The 22732-nt window shown below is 39.6% G+C and overlaps 2 protein-coding genes across 2 annotated transcripts; both read right to left on the bottom strand.

The window, feature by feature from the left end:
• Positions 1-1337: 1337 nt before the first annotated feature.
• LOC100258367 (15-cis-zeta-carotene isomerase, chloroplastic) lies at positions 1338-5812 on the bottom strand. The gene is given in 5 exon segments (XM_002267355.4): positions 1338-1531; positions 1533-1772; positions 2413-2622; positions 2782-2928; positions 5197-5812. Coding segments are annotated over 5 exon segments (1035 nt in total). The 5' UTR covers positions 5602-5812; the 3' UTR covers positions 1338-1498.
• A 7798-nt stretch (positions 5813-13610) lies between these two features.
• LOC132253846 (uncharacterized) lies at positions 13611-15950 on the bottom strand. The gene is made up of 4 exons (XM_059737101.1): positions 15791-15950; positions 14881-15293; positions 14185-14421; positions 13611-14084 (listed from the first exon to the last, which is right to left on the bottom strand). The coding sequence occupies exons 1-4, from the start codon at positions 15948-15950 to the stop codon at positions 13611-13613; spliced, it is 1284 nt and encodes a 427-aa protein (XP_059593084.1).
• Positions 15951-22732: the final 6782 nt, after the last annotated feature.

The following is a 22732-nucleotide window of genomic DNA, read 5'->3' as shown; positions in this document are numbered from 1 at the left end:
CTTAAGGTTTGGGTCTTCATAGAGAGTCTTAAAGGCTTGGCTATAAAAGATTCCTTGATTATCACCAAAAAAAAAAAAAAAACTATTTTTGAACTATTTGACTACATCAGAAAAAATATTTTTTTTATAACTTATTATTTTAACTTACTTTTAAATTGTTTTTATTATTGTTTACTTCCTTAAAGGTACTTAATACCATAAATTAAATCATAAAATTATATTAAAATTTGTACAACCTATTCTTAGATCCATTTAATAATGTTCATTCAAACTAGAGAAAAAAGCAAGTGAGGGAAAATAAAAATAGATTTAAAACCAATGTTTCAAACTCATTGTAATTATTTTAATTATTCTATATAAAAATTAATTAATTCAAATATATAAATTTTTAACTAATTTTAATTATATTTTATTTTCTTTCATATTTTAATGATAAAACTAAGCTTAAGAAAATCATTTTTTAAATTTTCTTTTTTTACTACTTTTCAAAACCAAACATAGTGTTAATGTGAGCATGGCATAACAAATGAATATGTCCAACTTGTGAATGGAAAACCAATTACTTATTAGTTGGAGTTGATTTTTATTTTTATTTTTACCTATTTTAATCGTCTACGATATCATTTTTGCAATCATCTAACCATTTAAGAATAATTCAAGGACTTTATTAATTTGAAATCTTATAGTATTTAGCATTTATTAAAATAATATTAACCAAAGGATGTTTGAGACCGTACCTTTTACTCTCTTTTTTCCCTAACATCTTTTCACGTTTACTAGAACGATCCACTCCCAATCACGTAAATATTGTTTACTCTGAGCCCAAAAAGGCCTTTACGACTTTAAAAAAGAATCTATAAGGTTAAGAGGAATCATACTTATATATTATCAAGAACTTTCTCTCATGTATGATATAAGATATCACATTTACAAAGTCATTTAATTTTCAAATATACACTTTTCCCTTCTAAATATTGTATTAATAATTTTTTTTTCTTTATTTTATCATGTTATTTTATTATAAAGCTTATCTTTAGCTTAATTAATTAATTAGTCGATTAAATCCACCTTTTTCTTACACATATCTGCATGCCAAAACATGATTCTTTTGGCATTTTCCATGCACATTGGTCCAGTAGTTTTCACACCTTTGCCTCCTGTCTACTTAAATCCCAAGGCCTACATGTCTCAAAAACGAATCTACATAATTAAGAGGAGCCCACGATATTCCTAAATTGATACAAGACCAAAGGACTAACCCAGAAAGATCCTTATCATGTATTGTGATGCATGGCATATATTTTTGCCTGAACTGAACTCGTTTTGCTTCTCAAGACTTCCAAAACAGACTCAGTATATGATTTCAATGTATAAAAAGTATATACAATTTCAGATTCCCGTCTGTTGGTTTAAAACAGATCAGATGGATCTGTATTCTACCAATGAAGCCGAAAACTAGCTGCCTGCATAAGGGGGTGAGCCAGATACGCACCTAGTGTCAGCATGGTGATTGATAAATATGGCAACCGCAGGAATTCTTTGTAGTAATCTTTGGGTAACTTTTGTCGTCCATCAAGGATAGCTGCGAAGGGAATAATGCTTGTTCTTCTCTGCACAGTGTCGAAAGCCTCCCCATATCGTGAAGCCAGCCTTCTGTCTCCATTCCAAACCCCAAATAGATGGTGTCCAATTAAGCCAATAGAGGCTGCAACTGCTACAGAGTTCCCTATCCAGACTGTGTGAGCTATGCACCAGATCACTTGTCCGACCATCTGAAAAGGAATACAAAGCCCTGATTGAACACCATGGAAAGGGTGTGTTTGGGATGCATGGGAGTCATATAGGCTTAAACAGGGTGCTACATGAGGAGGTGTTTGGGTAAATGCAAGAGTACAACGATTTTGATTTTTTGTTCCAAGTAGGAGCTGAAATTAGAGTAGTGGTTTTGTAAACATTTGGAATGAGTTAGTATGGCTGGCTTCACAGAATTATTTTCAAGCTTTATGGTATTGTATTTGGCAGTAAATTCATTTAAATTAGGAACTTGTATCTTCAACTACTGCTAAAACAGAAGGGAACAGTTTCCTCATATTCGTGGCCCAAAAACCGGAATACATTTTTTGCGCACAAACTGGCATAGTCCAGTGGTTTTGGAAAAACCAAACAGCTCACACTGTTTTTGCACCTCAGAAGACTATGACTAAAATTGCCCATGTGATATTCCATAGATTGATTGGTAAGGGTTGGTCTGACTTGCAAGATGACTTGGCTTTAAGCCATCAAGATTATCAGAGAAGCAGGTCAGTTTTCATCACAATGTCCATCTAACTGTGTTGTGTTTCTCCCAATAATCAGCATAGGTTTTCCATATGTGCAAATAGGCCATCATAATCAAGATGATGAATTATATACCTGGGGGTGTCTGGTGATTCTCATGATCCCAGTTTCCCAAAGATGCATCTTAGGCTTGTCAACAGCTGCCACCTCTAATAGATTAAAGGTTGAAGGATAGAGGAAAAAGAAGGAAACAAAGGAAGAGAACCACACAAGTTGATGTATTCCTGGAACACTCTGGAGTTGCCATAACTGCAGTCCATCATATCTGTGGTTGATGAAGTACACCTGAATCATAATCCCTTGAATAATCAATCATATTAATTTAGATAGATTCCATAATGCTCAGAATGGTCAATAAGTCAAAAAATAAGCAGGCAATAAAATACCATGTTGACTGGTAAGAAGCAGCTATTATGAGCTCATAATTGAGGTCGGGGAACTTACAACTGTACTAACAGCCAATGGAAGAGATGTCCCTGCAAATAGAACACGGAAAGCACGTTCTCCAATGAGTTTCTCGCCACTATCTCGAAGACTAGCCAAGCCACTGTGGCCAATGGCAAAAATGAGAGTAAGGATCAACATTACAACCTGCAGAAGAACATTTCATGGCTCAGCTTCACTTAAACAAACCCCACAAAAGCTCCATCTTCTAAGGAAAACTTACAAAATACAGTGGATAAACAACCACTGATCTACAATTACAGATAACCATAAAGATGAATATTCTCACAGCCAAACCTTGGTTCCAGGATAATTGACATTTCAGAGTTCCCTTTCAGCTGACATTGGTATTTGTGTTTAAAAAAATTGTTGTATATTCCATTATTATCAGGGAGAATAACACCCAAATGGTGTCTACAGTCTATCCCCAACTATATAGTTTTCCATGTGATGGTACAGGATGAGGTGGTACTGATGTTTCAGCCTGGACCTATTTTAGTTACAGCTTTCTGGATGTAAAATACAGTTGGATGCCTTTTTTTTATTGACACTAGGACCTATCTAAACCTTTTCTGTTGTTCAGTGGAAAACCATATACATACCTCATGTATCAGCCAGTCATCTCAATAGTGTTAACAGCAAGGAAATTCTTTTATATAGCTTTTGAGACTCTGCTTCTCATTATCTTATTGCCACACTAAGGCTGTGTTTGTTTGACACAATGGATAGAGGATAGGATAAAAAAATCCTATTTCAATGTTTAGTTCACCTTTTTGTGACACTGCGGCCAACGTTTGGTTGGCAAGATATGGAGACAGGATTGGTTATGGAAATCCTATTCTAATGTTTTGTTTCACGTTTTTGTCACTCGTTGTCCATGTTTAGTTCTATTACCCCTTTTAACAATACAAAAAACTGATAAAGAAGAAGAATAGGAATGGTAATTTTTCAAGAACTTGTTTGATGTTTTGAAAAAATGGAAGTTCCCATAGACTGTTCACAAGCTTAAGGCAACAATAGAACAACATCCTACCTGTACAAAATAGCATGAGTTAGCAACTAAATCTCAAAATTCTTGTAATGTGTTCTTTTGTCTACACTATATGTTGCAATGTGACCCCTGTGAAGGTGCATAGACATTATTGGGAAAATAATGGTTTTTTGGTATGAAAATGAAATTTATTCCACAATTCATGAATACTATCTTAAGATGAAACAAATGGCAACAAGAGAATTGTCACCATAACAGCTTAAGAAGAACCTGGGTGCTTTTCTTCTGAAGCACATCATAAAAACAAAGACTGGTTTCTTTGCCCAGCTCCAAACTCAGATGAGTCATATTAGGAGGATAATTGGTAAGAAAAGTATTGCTTGGTTAGTGAAGAAATATCTCCTTTAGAAGCTGAAACCTCCAAATATGGCACCATGCCAATCAAGAGGTTTTTTCTGTCAAAAACAAAAAAGAAAAAATCAAAACAAAACAAAAAACAAACTACTTTAGCAGCATCAGGTCCTTTATATGCTTTACTTTCAGTCTTTCATTTGCTATCATTTAATCATTATAATTTTTGTGTTGATAGTTGGGTTTTCTCTTTCTTTTTGGGTCTTTTTGTTGGGAATTTACAGCTTTAGGCTTTACATGAAACCTTAGTGCCTATTTTCGTGTGATTTCTCTTCTTCTTATTTCTGATTTTCTATTAGTTCTTCTTCCCCATCTTCTTTCCTTTCCCTGAAATTATTACCATTCTGATACCAGAACCTGATTTGCTATCAAAATCATAATTTACCCACAACCAACTAAAACAAACCCTATGAATGCTAGTTTATTCTCAAAGCATCCCTTAACCAGCTTCTGTACATCCCAACCACTACCATAGAGTCTGATTTTAAAATTAGAAACAAAAATCCTTTATCATCTTGTCTAATACCTTCCCTTATTTCTAACCAATCATTGGCCTTTTCATATAGAAGAATGGTAAGAACACAATGGCAAATGCAACCTATTAGCTATTTTTTCAATTTCTCCCCACACCCATTCATCTCAATTGTATACTTCTATCACAACATAAAAGTTAAACTTTGTCTACCCTTAACAGAGTCCTCAGGAAAGGAAGATTGCATCCTGGAGCTATTCACTCATTCTTTTCCAGTATAAAGCCACTAAAGCAATGGGCCCTTCAATCTCACTGAATTTTTTTTCCTCTTTGGATTTATTAGTACAAAAAAGGAATTGGCCATACAATTAACCAACCCATTTGAATGAGGATCCTCAAAATTGAATTTCTTTTAAACTTCAAATTCAATTTCTTTTATTTTTCCTACTTTTCTCAGCAAGCAAACAGATGCCAACCACAAACATTCAATTCATTAACGTTAACTATTATCATGAATTATCAGCACTATAATATTATTTACCTCATGGCTCTCCGAAACCCCGGCAACGGCAGCAATAAAATCCTTGCCAAACCCAGTGGAGTTATCAATCCAAACCACATCAAGAAGAAACAGGACCACCCCCAAAATCCCACCGAAATAAATCCAGGAAGAAATCTTCTGCTGACCCAAATCAAAGGCCGCAGAGTCCTCACCCACAGTGACCGGCTCCACACCCTCTTCCTCTGTCTCCCCTATTGAAGTCCCCGCCATAATTTTGTGACAAAACCTGAATGAACATGAAGGAACATGAGTAGATTTCAGAAATAGCTTTGCAGAAGTTCTTGCATAGGGAAAACATGAAGTTCTTGCATAGGTGAGTCTTCTGGATTGGGAAAGGGGAGAGGAGGAAAGGAAGGAGCTGGAGAGGAGGAGAGAAGTCGCCATTGGAGATGGGTGAGATGGGTGAGATAGGTAATTGGAATTTGAGGAAGGCGGAGGAGAATCTTGGAGGAGTAGATGCTTTTGGGAAATGGGGTGGGGGGTTTTGGAGCAAAGTGGGGGAGTGTGGCCAATGGGGAAGAGGGGGTGGTGCGGAGTGTGGAGTGGGAAGGGAAGTTCCAAGTTACAAACACCTGGACAACCTTTTCCATTTTCAAATGGGTAGCCTTCATTCATATCCCATATCTGATACCTTTTTAGTCAGCTTATGGTTGACTTTTATTTTTATACATAATAATTAAATAATTTAAAAAAAAATAAACCCTTAAATAATTTTATTATATTTATTTTTTTAATTAAATTTTTAAAAAAAAATCATATTTTCTATAATAAAATTAAATATGAAAAAAATCATTTTTCTTAACAATTTTTTTCTTCTTTTAATACTTTTGGAACCAAACATAACTTAAAATTTAAAATAGGAAAATAAAAATAAGATTAAATTAATTATATTTTATAAATAATTATAATTGGGTCTTTTTTAGACCCTTGAATTGTAAAAGAGAACATCAAGACTGATTTATCTTTTCAATTTTTATGATTTAGTAAGGAAATATGAAAATTGCTAGTGAGCCAAGGCCCATGGGTCATGCACAGTTGGGCCCAGCTGGAGTCCATCAGGGTCCCAACTTGGCCTGCAAATGTTGTAAGCCCAACTCAACCTCTAATGCCAATTTTAATTTACATTGAATGACAACTTGTATTTTATAGGGTTATTTAGACATGTGACACAAAGTAGAGGTGGAATTGGAAAAATAATATCAAGTGCTAAAATAATCAAACTTTGTTATTAATTTCTCTTTTAGCACTGAATCTCTCTCATTAGTATTGCATCTCTCTCACCACTACCCTAAGTACTCCATGTACACCATTATTACAACTTACCATTAAAAGTCTGGTGAGAAAAGTGGGAAAAAAAAAAAAAAAAAAGATAAATGACAAGGTCAAACAAGGTAAGTAAACCCATTTAAAAAAAATTACATCAGTTTTGCTATTTTTGGCACCATTTGGTTGTGGGGAAAACACTGAAATTCTGTAGTAAACTTGAGTAAATTTTTTTGTTAAAAGTATGCATATGAAGAAAGTGAAGTTCATATTTAATATATTAAAATTGAATGTAAATCAAGTTTCGTGCTTTATATATGAAACTTAAAGGTAGTTAGGCATAGTTCAATATGTTAACCAACAACTTAATGAGATTGAGTCACCTATCCAAATAACTACTATTTTAATACTGTTTGGTATCGATAATTCCAATTCTTTTTCTATTATGATAATTGATGAAGAAGAAATAAAGGGGATTGGGTGCAAAATTGGAAACATATATCACTTTGAAGAGTGTCAAGGTTGTAGGGACCCCTCCCCTTGGGAAACATGTGGCACGTAGCTCATAGTGACGCGTGGCACGTGTTATCAGCCGGACCATCATCGTCCGGATTCCCCTAAGGATATGCATGGTACAGTTATCCTATCCGGACCGCCTCAAGGAAAGGCAAACGACGTTTCATCTTCTCCTATCCAAGGAAGAGCAAACGACGCTGGCAGAGCATAGACATCCGGATAGTCTCCACAACACATCCGGATAATCAGCATGAGCCATCCGGATATAAATCGTCTGGATGGTCAATCAAAGTAAAGCGAGTCTTACACGCAATCACAACAGGCAGCCATGGCCCACATCTTATCACCTGCAGAATGAGAAGACAAGATGAAGTGATAGCAAGTCATTTCCCACGATCATTCTACATGATCACCTTCCCACGATCTCTGACAGCCGCATCACCTACCATGGTTTCTGACAGTCGTTCGTAGGGTGATAATGCTCCTACTGACACCTATTGTCATCATCACAACATAAAATATCTCCTCACCATTAATGAGAGGAACAGTACCCCTGCAGCTGTATATATATGCCTTCGCACGAAGAAGAAGGGGATCTCCTGGTAACCTCTTGATACCTAGTAAAAAGCCAACTGATTTACATTCCTCTTTCTCACCATGGCTAACAAAACCATCGGAGGGTGCGTCCGGACACCCTGTCCGGATGCCTTTTTGCAGGTACGACCACTGAATCAAGAACCCTTTGTGTGTTGAGAATCGCGTGTTCATCCATCTAGTAGTAACTTGGACCACCTGATATGCTAGGTGACAACATTGGCGCCTTCTGTGGGAAACTTTACTTTTTATTTTGATTCAGTTACTAGCAAAGATGGCCACACCTTCCCAAAGTCGATCATCTGGTAGAGGGGAGGAAAATAATCTCGAATGGCGTCAGGCCATCGAAAAAAGACAGTTGGCGAGTGAAAAACAGCTAAGAGCTCTCCTCCAGGAGACGGAGAGGTTAAGGGAAGAAAACGCTGTGTTACGCATTCAAGCCTCAACGTCAGGTCCTCCTCGTCGTCAGCGTTCAAGAGGCCAGGTGGCAAACTCAAGGCCAGAGCCAGAATCAATATATCCTGGGTCAACAGGAGCTGTCCCAGGAGCATACAACGCAAGGCCCCATGAGCCACGCACGCCTATGCCTCGAGCTCCCCGTGAGGAAAGCTCAGATTCCACTCATTTCTCAACAAAAAGACAACGTGATAGAAAATCACAGTTGTCAAGTTCTATGCGCGCAAGACTAGGCCCACAAGAGCCTGGAAGATCAAGGCCACCAGTAGCCACAACCCGGGCGCCATGCCCCGATCCTATGATCGCTCCCATGGTGCAGAACGTACCTCCGCATCGTGACCCCGTGGTCACCCCAGCGATGCGAAACGTTCACTCACACCTAGCGGAACGACCAGTTGGGAGAAACCTCCCAAACGAGCCACCCATTGGCTCCATCAGCAAAAGGCTGGATGACATGCTCTCCACGCCCTTTTGCTCTCATATCACCCATTACGAGCCCCCAAGGGGATTCCTCGTACCAAAGTTTTCCACATACAATGGGACCAACGATCCCTTCGATCACATCATGCACTATCGACAGCTTATGACGCTCGATATTGGCAACGATGCATTGCTATGCAAAGTATTCCCCGCCAGCCTTCAAGGGCAGGCCCTCTCATGGTTTCATCGCCTACCTCCTAACTCTATTGACAATTTCAGGGACCTCTCTGAAGCATTCGTGGGACAGTACTTGTGCTCTGCTAGACACAAGCAGAATATCAGCACCCTCCAGAATATAAAAATGAGAGACAATGAATCCTTGAGGGAATTTGTGAAACGATTTGGCCAAGCCATACTTCAAATAGAGGTTTGCAGCATGGATGCTGTCCTACAGATCTTCAAGAGAAGCATTTGTCCAGGCACTCCATTTTTCGAATCGCTGGCCAAAAAGCCTCCTACAACGATGGACGATTTGTTCAGACGTGCTAACAAATATTCAATGCTTGAATATGACGTGCGTGCAGCCACTCAGCAAGTTTTGGTTGCCGGACGGGCTTCTAGAGATAACGCGGACAGACATGCCAAACCTCTGGACCGGCCAAAACCAGTTGACCGGAGGCAGGACGGGCCGAGTCGTCCGGATAGGCCGCCCATCACACCCCTATCCGTATCATACGAAAAACTTCTCCCAATGATCCAAGGGTTGTCCGACTTCAGGTGGCCTAGACCCCTCGAAAAGGACCCATCCATGAGAGACCGTAGCAAGAAATGCACCTTCCACAAAGACCATGGTCATACAACAGAGACATGTCGGTCCCTCCAATATCTAGTTGAAAGGCTCATCAAAGCAGGACATTTAAAACAGTACCTCCGCTCAGATACTGGAGGAAGGGATGCATCACAGCATCATAACTCTGGGGCCCCGAGGGCCCCAGTCGCCCCCAAGGCTGTCATAAACTATATCAATGGGGGTCCATCGGACGAGGAATACGATTCCAGGCGAAAAAGACAGAAATTGCTGCGAGCCGCGTCAATACGCGAACGCATTAATTCCATCCGGCCGGGTCTCACTGGAGAGGGCCTTCGCCCCATAGATGGGACAATCATTTTCCCACCAGTAGATCCCACCCGAACGCTACAACCACATCGCGACGCCCTCATCCTCTCCCTAGAAATAGGAGATTTTGATGTAAGACGTATCTTGGTCGACCCAGGCAGTTCAGCCAATCTGGTGCAAGCATCAGTCGTGGGCCACATGGGACATAGTCTCGCGGGTCTCGAAAACCCCGGATGAATCTTATCCGGATTCAACGGATCATCAACAACATCCTTAGGAGACATTATACTGCCGGTTCGAGCTGGCCCAGTCACTCTCAACGTGCAATTCTCGGTGGTACAAGAGTTGTCACCCTTCAATGTCATCTTGGGACGCACATGGCTTCACTACATGAAAGTCATCCCTTCCACATATCATCAAATGGTGAGTTTCCTCACCGACGAAGGGCAAACTGACTTGTATGGCAGCCAATTAGCCGCTCGCCAGTGCTATCAAATAGCACGTGAAGCAGTCGCTAACTAGGAGGATGCATCTTCCCCTGAACCTAGCATTGCGCACGACCAATAGCAATTATTGGGTCCGGCGGACAAGGATCCCCCTGTAGCAGATCCCTTACAAACAGTCCAAATTTTGGAGGAAAGCGATCACCTCACAAACATCAGTTCCCTCATGACAGAAGAAGAAACTCAGGGCATGCAAAAAGTCCTCAGACAGAACCATGACATCTTCGCGTGGGCACATTCTGACATGAAGGGAATTCACCCCTCCATTGCATCTCACAGGCTTAACGTCTTTTTAACTGCCAGACCCGTCCGGCAGAGGATTAGGCGCTTCCACCCGGATAGACAAAGAATCATCCGGAACGAGATCGATAAATTGCTCGAAGCCGGATTCATCAGAGAAGTTTCTTATCCGGATTGGCTGGCAAACGTAGTCGTGGTACCCAAAAAAGAAGGAAAATGGCGAGTTTGTGTAGATTATACCAATCTCAACAATGCGTGTCCAAAAGACAGTTTCCCCTTGCCACGAATAGATCAGATTGTGGATTCCACTTCCGGGCAGGGGATGCTCTCTTTCTTGGATGCCTTCTCCGGATATCATCAAATCCCCATGTCCCCGGAGGACGAAGAAAAAACAGCATTCATAACGCCACACGGCCTCTATTGCTACAAAGTCATGCCATTCGGACTCAAAAACGCTGGGGCCACGTATCAAAGATTGATGACTAAAATCTTCAAACCTCTGATAGGCCGCTCGGTCGAGGTATACATTGACGATATCGTGGTTAAAAGCAAAACTCGAGAGCAGCATATCTTCCATTTACAAGAAGTTTTTTATCTCTTACGAAAGTATGGCATGAAGCTAAATCCTTCCAAATGTGCCTTTGGCGTGAGTGCTGGCAAATTTCTGAGATTTATGGTCATCCAAAGAGGCATAGAAGTCAGCCCGGATCAAGTCAAAGCAGTCATGGAGACACCTCCTCCTAGGAGCAAAAAGGAGTTACAACGCCTCACAGGCAAGCTCGTTGCGTTAGGACGTTTCATAGCCCGCTTTACTGATGAGTTGCGACCCTTCTTCTTAGCAATACGAGAAGCTGGAACGCACGGGTGGACGGACAATTGCCAAAACGCCTTGGAGAGAATTAAACATTGTCTTATGCAACCGCCCATCTTGAGCAGTCCCATCCCGAAAGAGAAATTATACATGTATCTGGCCGTGTCAGAATGGGCAATCAGTGCCGTGCTATTCCGCTGTCCATCACCCAAGGAGCAGAAGCCCATCTACTATGTCAGTAGGGCATTGGCAGACGTAGAAACCAGATATTCAAAAATGGAGCTAACAACCTTAGCCCTTCGAAGCGCTGCCCAAAAGCTCCGCCCCTATTTTCAAGCCCACCCAGTGATTGTACTAACCGACCAACCCCTTCGTAGCATTCTGCACAAACCAGATTTAACTGGGCGAATGCTACAATGGGCCATCGAATTGAGCGAATTTGGAATCGAATTCCAACCCAGATTGTCCAAAAAAGGCCAAGTAATGGCCGACTTCGTGCTCGAATATTCACGAAGACCCAACCAGCACCACGAATCAAGTGAACAGGAGTGGTGGACACTACGAGTTGACGGAGCCTCACGCTCATCAGGCTCTGGAGTTGGGCTCTTACTACAATCCCCAACTGGGGAACATCTGGAGCAAGCCATCCGGCTGGGATTCTCCGCGTCTAACAATGAAGCAGAATACGAGGCCATCCTGTCCGGATTGGACCTCGCCCTTGCTCTATCCGTTTCCAAACTCCGGATCTACAACGACTCACAGCTAGTGGTAAGACATGTCCAGAAAGAATATGAGGCTAAGGACTCACGCATGACGCGATACTTGGCCAAAGTAAGAAGCACCTTACAGCAATTCACCGAGTGGACAATCGAAAAAATTAAGCGAGCTGACAACAGGCACGCTGACGCTTTGGCCGGCATAGCTGCCTCTCTCCCTATCAAAGAAGCCATTTTACTACCCATACATGTGCAAGCCAATCCCTCTGTCGCAGAAAATTTCACTTGCAACACCATTGAGGCAAACCAAACGGATCATCAAGAATGGACGCATGATATTGCAGAATATCTCCGGACATGCACTTTACCTGAAGATCCTAAACAAGCGCACAAAATCCGGGTGCAAGCTGCCCGTTTCACCCTGATTGGGGGGCACCTGTACAAGCGATCCTTCACAGGGCCTTATCTTCGCTGTCTTAGGCATTCAGAGGCCCAGTATGTGCTAGCTGAATTACATGAAGGAATATGCGGAAATCATACGGGAGGACGATCCCTAGCACATAGAGCTCATTCACAAGGATACTATTGGCCAACAATGAAGAAAAACGCGGCGGCATATGTCCAAAAATGTGATAAATGTCAAAGATACGCTCCCATTCCACATATGCCATCGGCAGCATTGAAATCGGTCTCAGGCCCATGGCCTTTCGCGCAGTGGGGCATGGACATAGTGGGACCCCTCCCAGCAGCACCTGCCCAGAAGAAATTCCTCCTTGTCGCCACTGATTACTTCGGTAAATGGGTAGAAGCTGAAGCATATGCAAGCATCAAAGATAAAGATGTCACCAAATTCGTATGGAAGAACATTGTTTGCCGCTTTGGAATTCCCCAAATCATCATAGCTGACAATGGTCCACAATTTGACAGCATTGCATTCAGGAATTTCTGTTCGGAACTGAACATCCAGAATTCATACTCCACGCCGCGTTATCCTCAAAGCAATGGGCAGGCGGAAGCCACAAACAAAATTCTAATCAATGCCTTAAAGAAAAGGCTTGAACAAGCCAAAGGGAAGTGGGTGGAGGAGCTACCCGGCGTCCTGTGGGCCTATCGAACCACACCCGGACGGCCGACAGGAAACACTCCTTTCGCCCTCACATATGGAATGGACGCAGTCATTCCCACTGAAATAGGTCTTCCTACTATCCGGACCGATGCAGCAAAACAAGAAGATGCCAACAGGGAACTAGGAAGAAATTTGGACTGGGTAGACGAAGTCAGAGAAAGCGCGGCCATCCGGATGGCAGATTATCAACAAAGGGTATCAGCGCATTACAATCGAAAAGTCAAGCCCAGAAACTTAAAAAATGGTACGCTAGTACTCAGAAAAGTTTTTGAAAATACCGCTGAAGTAGGCGCAAGAAAGTTCCAAGCCAATTGGGAAGGACCCTACATAGTGTCTAAGGCAAACGAAAATGGAGCCTATCATTTACAAAAGCTAGATGACACTCCGTTACTCAGACCATGGAATGTGTCCAATTTAAAGCAGTACTATCAATAAAAAGTAGACACAAGTACAAATGAGAAAGAAGTATGTTTTTATTGATATGGATAAATGTAATTACAAAGAGTCATCCGGACCACAAAAATACAGAAGGAAAAATTACAACAGAAAAATTGCAAAAAGAGATAAACTATCAGGGAGCGGGCTTCTCGTAGAGCTTCTTTTCTTCACCGTGAGGAATCGAAGGGGTATCTCACTTGATACCGTTCTTCTTCATACAGCAGCGATACCCAAAGATAAACGTATCATCAACTTGTTGCTGGTAATCCGCTGCAAGTTCCTCCCTTTCCACAGCAAATTCCCGTTCAAGTTCTTCTTTTTGCACATCCAGGCGCAGCTGCAAGTCTTCCTTCTGTTTCTTTTCATTCGAAACTTCTGTCCGGAGTTGACTCACTTCATCCCTTAGCCGGGCTGCCTCACCTTCCGCCTCATGTAGGCGACCCGCAGTTGATTCTTCTCGACTCTTCGCCTTAGCCAACTCCACTCGGAGGGCTTCATTTTCCTCCCGCATGGTGGATAAATTGGCCTCAGCCTCCTCCATTCTCAGACGCAGCTGATTTTCAATCTCTTGGCGCCGAGAGGAGAAGGTCCTCATATAGTCTGCAGTCTGCAGCAGCTGAGTAAAAAGATCGTGTTGTTGAGCCATGCCGCGGAGGCCCCTCACCAGCTGACACGCAAACAAGAAAAGTAAAGACATAAATCGTACTACAACAAACACATCAGTCCAACAAAGAGTCAAAAAGCAAAAGCACAAGACAACGGTATACCGTTTCTATCATATCAAACATCTTAGCAAAGGGCTTGATGGCTTTCCAGTCGGGTGTAATCTGTTTTAACTTAACTTCCAACTCCGCATAACTGAAAGGGCTAGCAGGAGCTGCATCGTCAGCAGGTTCCTCCTCAGATGAGGAAACAGAAGCTAACTCTTGTCCCGGATTCGGGACCTCCACATCTTCGTCCGGAATTATTACCGGGGCGGCTGAGGTCTCAGTTGCCATCTCCACCTCGCCTCCATCCGGATGAGCGTCATGGGCAGAAGCGCAGCTAACTTCAATCTCTTGCTGCCGCTCCTGAAGCCGCCCAAGGAGTCCGGACCGTAGATCGCGCGTCGAACGCGGCTTCTTTGGAGGAGACCCTTTCACCAGGACTATGGCCAAACGATCCGGGTCGTCGGAAGGCTGACTTTGGCTTTCTGCCCCTGCTTCCTCCAACGGGGCCGTTTCAGCTGCATCAGCATCCGGATTAAGGTTGCCCGGACGGTTGATAGATGCAGCTTCCTCAGCCACGTTAGCCAGGCGCGCAACCGCGGCTAAGGAAGGGCCCGAATGATTCAACCCCGACATGCGTCCGGGGCCGCTTGAGATAGAATGCGGAGCAGCGTTTACTGGCTCCTCTATCATTACTTCCCCCTCATAGGTAATTTGCGGAGGAGGAAACTCCTTGGGAGGAGTGGGTTCCTTCACATCCTTCCCATGCTTCTTCACCAACTTCCTCCTTTTTACTGGAGCTTTCTTTGGAGGAGAATCCGGACCCCGCTTCTGTCCAGGAGCCTTCCGGATATTACCTTCATTTTTCCTCTGATCTCGATCCTCCAGGAGCTTTCGTCGTCTCTCAGCATCAGCCTCTTTAGCTTCCTGATAGAGGGGGAGCTCCTTCACAGTATAATGCTCCCCAGGCACTATTTCATCCTTTGCCAGTTTCCTGGGGAGAATATTGATAACATATTCCTGGGACTCCCGGACGACCGCTATCAAATTTCGCGCGGAAAGCAATGTCTTGTAGGCCCTCTCCTTGGGATCTATCTCGAATAATTTGCAGACACAGGCGAAGGACGCCTTTCCCACCCAATCCACAATGTGGCCCCTCAATTCCAGACCTGCATTAACAGCAACAAAAGGTAAGAATCCCGTCCGGAAAAATCAGCAAAAAGTTAGCAAAGTAAAATCCGGATAAAGAATCGCAAAACAAGATTACCCGGAATTTTTAAGGTATAATTTGGAGAAAAATGCCTCGACGCACGCTGCGATAGCCCCGCCCATACACCCCGAACCGCCACCAGCCCCTTCGCCCCTCCCTTTGTCGAATCTGGCAGCTCTGTCACCATTTGAAGGGAGGGCAGGTGCGCGGACACACTGAAGATATCATTCTTTGCTTTCTTCAAGGAATAGACAAAGAACACTTCCAGTAGCGTAAGGTCGAGGCTATACAGCATGTTGATGATGCTGCATCCCATCAGCACCCGGACAAGGTTGGGATGAATAAAGATGGGTGGAATCTGGAAGAAGTGGAGGAATTCCTTGAACAACGCCGGCAGAGGGAACCGGAGCCCTGCGTTGAATTGTTCCTTTGTGAAGAGCATAACGTTTTCTTCACCTTTCTCAGTAGGCATAGCCGCCTCCTCGTTCACCAAGTCTATAGATACGCCATTTGGGATGCAGAATCGCTCCCGGAATTCCTTCACATCTAATTTGTCTATCGCCTTTTCGCCAGCCTCGCTAACCCCGGCAGATGAAACAGTCTTTTTTGGAGCCATTTCTTACCACAAAGCCAAACCAAAATCTACATACAAAAGCAATGCAACGGTTCAAACCAAGCAGTCAGAAAATACACAAACCCTAACCCAAAGCAGTCAGAAAATACACAAACCCTAACCCAAAGCAGTCAGAAAAACCCCTCAAACCCCCCCCCCCCCCCCCCGAGCACCAACAAAATACCAACATTCAACAACAATTGCAAGCGACTTGTCCAAAACAATGCCCAAGCAAGCCAGAAACCAAGTTTAAAGAACCAGCAAACGCAACCAAAGGAATGACAGTAGCAAAGAGGTACGTACCAAATAAAGCTCTGAAGAAAAAGAACGGTTACTGTCCCGGTACAAAATCACCAGCAGCAAACAAACGAAGTCGTTCGAAGTTTTTCTCAGAAAAGCAAAGGGCACAGGAAAAAGCAAGAAGAAGAAAGGCTCTCAAGAAAATGCAGTAGGAAAAGATGCACAAAGAGGTACAGTGCCCTATTTATAGCAGGACAGCCGTGTTATCATTGAAACGACATATTGCCTGGGGATACACAGGGTCGGCGGCTCGTCATAAATGTCTTTTTGGCTTCCGCACCCCCACTCGCCACGTGGCCCAGTCAGACGAAGGGACCTCTTCAATTTTCAAAAGCCAGTTATTTTTAACCCGCCCATTTTTTGGGCAAAATAGGCAAGTTAAAAAGGGGGGCAATGTAGGGACCCCTCCCCTTGGGAAACACGTGGCACGCAGCTCATAGTGACGTGTGGCACGTGTTATCAGCCGGACCATTATCGTCCGGATTCCCCTAAGGATATGCATGGTACAGTTATCCTATCCGGACCGCCTCAAGGAAAGGCAAACGACGTTTCATCTTCTCCTATCCAAGGAAGAGCAAACGACGCTGGCAGAGCATAGACATCCGGATAGTCTCCACAACACATCCGGATAATCAGCATGAGCCATCCGGATATAAATCGTCTGGATGGTCAATCAAAGTAAAGCGAGTCTTACACGCAATCACAACAGGCAGCCATGGCCCACATCTTGTCACCTGCAGAATGAGAAGACAAGATGAAGTGATAGCAAGTCATTTCCCACGATCATTCTACATGATCACCTTCCCACGATCTCTGACAGCCGCATCACCTACCATGGTTTCTAACAGTCGTTCGTAGGGTGATAATGCTCCTACTGACACCTATTGTCATCATCACAACATAAAATATCTCCTCACCATTAATGAGAGAAACAGTACCCCTGCAGCTGTATATATATGCCTTCGCACGAAGAAGAAGGGGATCTCCTGGTAACCTCTTGATACCTAGTAAAAAGCCAACTGATTTACATTCCTCTTTCTCACCATGGCTAACAAAACCATCGGAGGGTGCGTCCGGACACCCTGTCCGGATGCCTTTTTGTAGGTATGACCACTGAATCAAGAACCCTTTGTGTGTTGAGAATCGCGTGTTCATCCATCTAGCAGTAACTTGGACCACCTGATACGCGAGGTGACAACAAAGGTAAGGGTATCAAGATTAAGAAGACTACAATGTATGAAAAATTATTGAGGATCATTTGTCACATTTTAAAAATAGATTAAACAGAACATCATCTTTTTATGAAGTATGTATCCAATGCCAATATACCATTAACCAAAGATGAAAATATCAGTTTTTAAGGACATATTGATTTTACGAATATATCGAGAAATATCAATGAAAAATTTAATAAAAAATGTTGATGAGATAAAAATGGATCAAAACTCATGGAATGTCAAGGAAAACTAAAAAAAAAAATATGATAGAAGAAACAATAAATAGGCCAAATGAATATATATATATATATGGCCAAGCCCACAAAAAGGTAAACAATTTTGACATTTAAAAATGGGAAAATGGTAGCGATACTATCATGGCACCTGAAAATTTGGTGATAATGTCAAAGAATCGGTAAAATATTGGTATTTCATTGATAAAACAATGATAAATAGGAAAAAAAGTTTTGAAATTTCTCCCCATCAACAATCCACCCCTACTTATCGTGTCAAGGTGCTCTAATAAACAAAATATCAACGATATTTTCATCATTGCCAACAACTCCTATATAACTAAGATATAATGGATATGAAATCTTTCATTTGTTCAAATTGCATTGATGGTAATTTACTAGTTTCATTATGTATCATAATAGACAAGAGAAGTGACAACCATGGGTATGAATCAATCGTCAACACTAATTTTGTATGTTATACATTATTTCGGGTTGAGAAAGAAATCAATGGAGACTCAATATTCATAAACAGTAGTAAACCTTTTAACTGATCTTAATAAATTGAATATGAGCTATTATCCACTTAATTGTTTTGATTATCATGACTTAAATATGAACAAAGATGATGAAAATGGTGGGATAAATGTCAATCCTACCATTGATAGCTAATTGATGTAAAATGATTTAATAGAAGATGCAACAATAGAATATAAAATTAATGTAGAACAAATTAAGCACAAGGAAAACCATCTATAGTTGGTGCTATTGAAACTTGTAAGGACCATATAAAAGGGCACCTAATATATTTTAATAAGAAAGAATTGCAAAAGAAGTTATGCATAATAGCTTTAAAAAGAAGTTTCACGTCAAAACATTAAAATCTTTGACTAAGTTATTGCCTGTTGGATGTGTCAATAAAGAATGCAAGCAACTTCGCACAATCAATTAAGTTGGGAAATTATAATATATTTGAAATAAAGAAATATCATTCAAGACACACATGTAGCTTGGACATGATATCTCATGATCATTATCATGCAAGTAGTTGGTTGATTAGCAAAAACATAAGAAAAATATATCAAGGGATTGATCATTAATATTGACCAAAAGACATTATAGCTGATATTCAGAACAAATATGGTGGTGGATAAGTTATGGTAAGGCATAAAGAGCAAGAGAATTTGTTATAAGTTATATTAGAAGATCATCAAGAGTCCTATAGTGTTTTTGTTATCATAGTGTTATGTCTTAGAGCAAAATAAAAATAAAAATAAAAATTATAATACCATTGTTGATATAGTTATTGATGATGACAATTAATTTAAGTATTTTTTATCACTCTTGGTGCATGCTTTTTTAAGTTTCATACACCAATAAGACCTATAATTACAATTGATAAAATATTTCTAAAAGCAAAGTACTTGGGAACTTTGTTTGTTACAGCATATAAGGATAACAATAATCAAATATACCTCATGTTTCAAAATTGGTGATTATGAAAATTACACTTCTTGGGATTGGTTCATCACAAAATTGCATGAAGTGATTAGACATGTTGATTATCTCATGGTAGTTTCAAATCATCATGACAACAACATTGGAAAAGTTATATAAAAAGTGTTTCCTAATGCAAGTCATGGTGTGTGCATTTATCACCTAAGGCAAAACCTCAAAACAAAGTTTAAGAATGTTGTAATTCATAAGTTGTTTCATGATATTGCTTATACACATCATTTGTTAGAGTTTAATGTTATTTAGACAACTACAAATGATTTCTTGTAAACTAACAACATATGTAATGAATGTAGGTGTTGAATGATAGGCTAATTCACACTCCAATATATATATAGCGTCATGATAATAGAGATAGCTGAAAAACTTGATGTTGTGTTAAAGGATGTTAGAGATCTTGCTATTTTGTAGCTAGTTGAAAAGTTAAGAAATTTACTTCAAAAATGGTTTGTGAATCGTAAACAACAAGCATTGTTAATGACAATTGTGCTTTTTTGAAGCCATTATTTTTCATTACATTACATTTAGAGAGCCCTATGGATAGATGCATGCATCCTACGAGATTTAGGGCGTGAGAACAGATTAATTCAAGGTTCCCAACATCAACAACATATGCTACAAATTCTTCGTGATATTTAACTTTGCCCTAATAATTTACATCATATTTAAAAGTATCACCTAATTCAAGCTGCAATTCAAAATAGTTACAAACTCTTATCATGCTCTTCAAAAGTGGGTAGGAGTATGAAGTGCAAAGATAACTATTAAATCAAAATGGAATGAAACCAGTTGATGATAAGAACATGGGAACGTAAATAAAAAAAATAACTATAAAAAATATTAAGATAATATTCACATTTGGCTCTAAAAATAAGGATTGAAATTTAATGTACTTGTAATCCCTCTCCAATTTAAAATTATAGGGAAGATTTTGCCGATACGACTTGCACATTTCATTCCAATGAGTAGAATAACTTCATATAATCAAATTTGAAAAGCACATGGAAATCAAACTAATGCATATGCTTCATAGGTTGCATTGCCTTTTTCTTTTTTCTTCTCCACATGTTTTGATACTCTTTTGTCTAAAACCTTTTGTAACTCAAAAAAAAAAAATTCTTTTATAGAAAATTCTCCACCATAGGTACTTGTTAGAATCCTCTAAACTATCAACAAGTTGAACCAATTATAAATCTATCAAATTCTTCATTCTTTTTATAATAGAACATACTCAACAAATTATAACAATATTAACTTTATAATATTTTCATTAAAATTTGATTTCTCACTTAATTTTGTCTTCTTTTTTGTACTCTTTCTTTTCTTTTTCCAAGTTTTTACTCTTTTACTAATAAGAGTATGGAAAAGAATTGTAGTTCAAGATGAGTATAAAGATAGGAATAATGTTGAACTCAATTGAAAGTTTGTTATAACTCCTTGAACATCAATCGGTTCATATAAAATATGGTGGAAGTCTCTTTAAAAAGTGTGAATTTATATTGCCACAAAACAATATTGGTTCATAGGGTTCATGACACGCTAAACTTGGGATAAGTGTGGTATTATAATATTTTGCCATGAATTGGACTCGTCGCTAAAGATGTTATATTGTTATGAAACAATATTCATTCTAAGATAGAAGTATTTTTTTGTTACTAATAGTTTACTTTTCACTACAAATGCTAGTTATTGATAAAAGTTACTTTTAGTAATGAAAAATTTTATTCAAGGTTAAACTTAATTAGTCATGGACTTGTTGCTACAATTGCACTACAAAATATTTTTCGTGGCAAATATGTTTTTGCTACAAAAAAAAACCCAACTTTTTACTACATAATAATTATGGAAAAACGTCATATTTGTTGTAGTATATGCATATATGTATGTATTGTGCTGCTATATATATGTGTGTGTGTGTATGTGTCATACATCATAAAAATCAACCAAGTTGCAGTAGAAATATTATTATTAATATTTATAATTTCAAGAACATTTAGTTTAAAGAGACCTTGATTACCATATCTTTTCCTAACAAAAATATTATTTTTGGTGCGAATTATCTTGTTTGACTCAAACAATATCCTACTTTCCCAATTAAAGAAACTAATACCAAATTCGAACAAATGTTTGAAATGTGGAGGACATCATTAAAGACGAGTACTTTACTTGAGGTCAACTTGAGAAGAACTTTCTTTTTGCTAATCATAAGTGAGGGCCTCCAATCACCCATGAATATCTGTTCCTTGACTTCCCTTACCATAGTGTAGGAGGTAAATGTACTTTTATTACCATATTATGTGTCTAGTAGCCCCAAAGGCTCCCACCTTATTTTCACATTAATGACCATGTTTATTTCAAAGGAGACTACAACAATTATCATTGACCTCTGTCTCGGCTAAATTAACCTTAAAGATAGATCTCTCACTCTTTCTTTTGTGGCAACATTGTGTAACATGGTGCCCAAGCTTCCCAGAGACAAAGTAGTTTTTCTCTTTCTTTCTTATAAGGTTTTGGACCTTGTTCACTAAGCTAGGCTTAGAGTTTTGTTTTTTTTTAACCTATTGTTCTTGTTTGATTTTGCCTTTTCATCTACCAATTTTGCCTTGGAGAGTAGTTCATTGGCTTTCTCGACCTTGTCCCTTATTTTGTCATGTTCATCAATTTGGATATGGATGATGACATCTTCAAGGTACATTTTCTTCCTCTTATGCTTCATATTATTCTCATAATCTTTCCAAGAGTTGAAAGGGTTTCTATAAGGTACCCAACCACAAGCAATTTCAAAAGCTAAATATCTTCATTAGCTAGGTCATTGATTAGCACATGATAGACATGGATGTCAGATGATACATCTCTATCCTCGATCATTTGGAAATTTCTAAAATTTCCTATAACATATTGTTTAGTCTCAATATCTTCCAAGATATATTTCTTGTCCATATTATCTCATATTTCTTTAGCATGCTTGATAGGACAACACATATCAATAATTCATTTGACAAAGTATTCAAAATCGCATGATGAATTTGTTTATTACCACTCTCTCATGCAAGCAAATTTTTAGAATCACCTTTTGGTTTGGTTGAGTTAGAATGTGTCAAGGGTTCACAACATCTATGGTGACCTTTTCTTGTCTTCTTTTGAAAAAGGTCTCACTAAAAGGATCAATTTGTTATGTTCTGAATTTGGTGTGAATGAAGAATGCCTTCATATCCAAACTACTTTAAGAATGTTGGAAAGATATATTTAGATATTGGATCTTTAGATGAATATGAATTATACTTTGAAGTTCTAATTTAAAAAAAAAACATTGGAATCGATGATTATTAGCTTTTTTTTTTGGTTTTTTGTTTGGTAAGAAGTTGAACTTTTAAAATTTAAGTAATCCTATGATTTTTAAGTATAATTTATTTTAATTTCATTTTTATGTTGTTAGATTCATTTTTGAGTGATTCATTCATGAGATAATTTCAAATCTAAATTTTCTTTTTTTAAAAAAAGAGTAAAAAATAACCTATTT

The sequence above is a fragment of the Vitis vinifera genome, chromosome 5 (assembly GCF_030704535.1).
Source record: "Vitis vinifera cultivar Pinot Noir 40024 chromosome 5, ASM3070453v1".
NCBI lineage: Eukaryota > Viridiplantae > Streptophyta > Magnoliopsida > Vitales > Vitaceae > Vitis > Vitis vinifera.
Note: the sequence above shows the minus strand (reverse complement) of the source record. Positions and strands in the feature narration are given on the sequence as shown.

Bases quoted from the DNA above. Each gene is read 5' to 3' on its own strand.
- LOC132253846 (XM_059737101.1), bottom strand. From the start codon at position 15,950: ATGGCTCCAAAAAAGACTGTTTCATCTGCCGGGGTTAGCGAGGCTGGC. The intron at 15,294-15,790 runs GTGAAGAAAACG...CTGTTAATGCAG, and splicing joins GGCTATGCCTACTGAGAAAG to GTCTGGAATTGAGGGGCCAC. The intron at 14,085-14,184 runs GTATACCGTTGT...TTTGCGTGTCAG, and splicing joins TGTTTGATATGATAGAAACG to CTGGTGAGGGGCCTCCGCGG.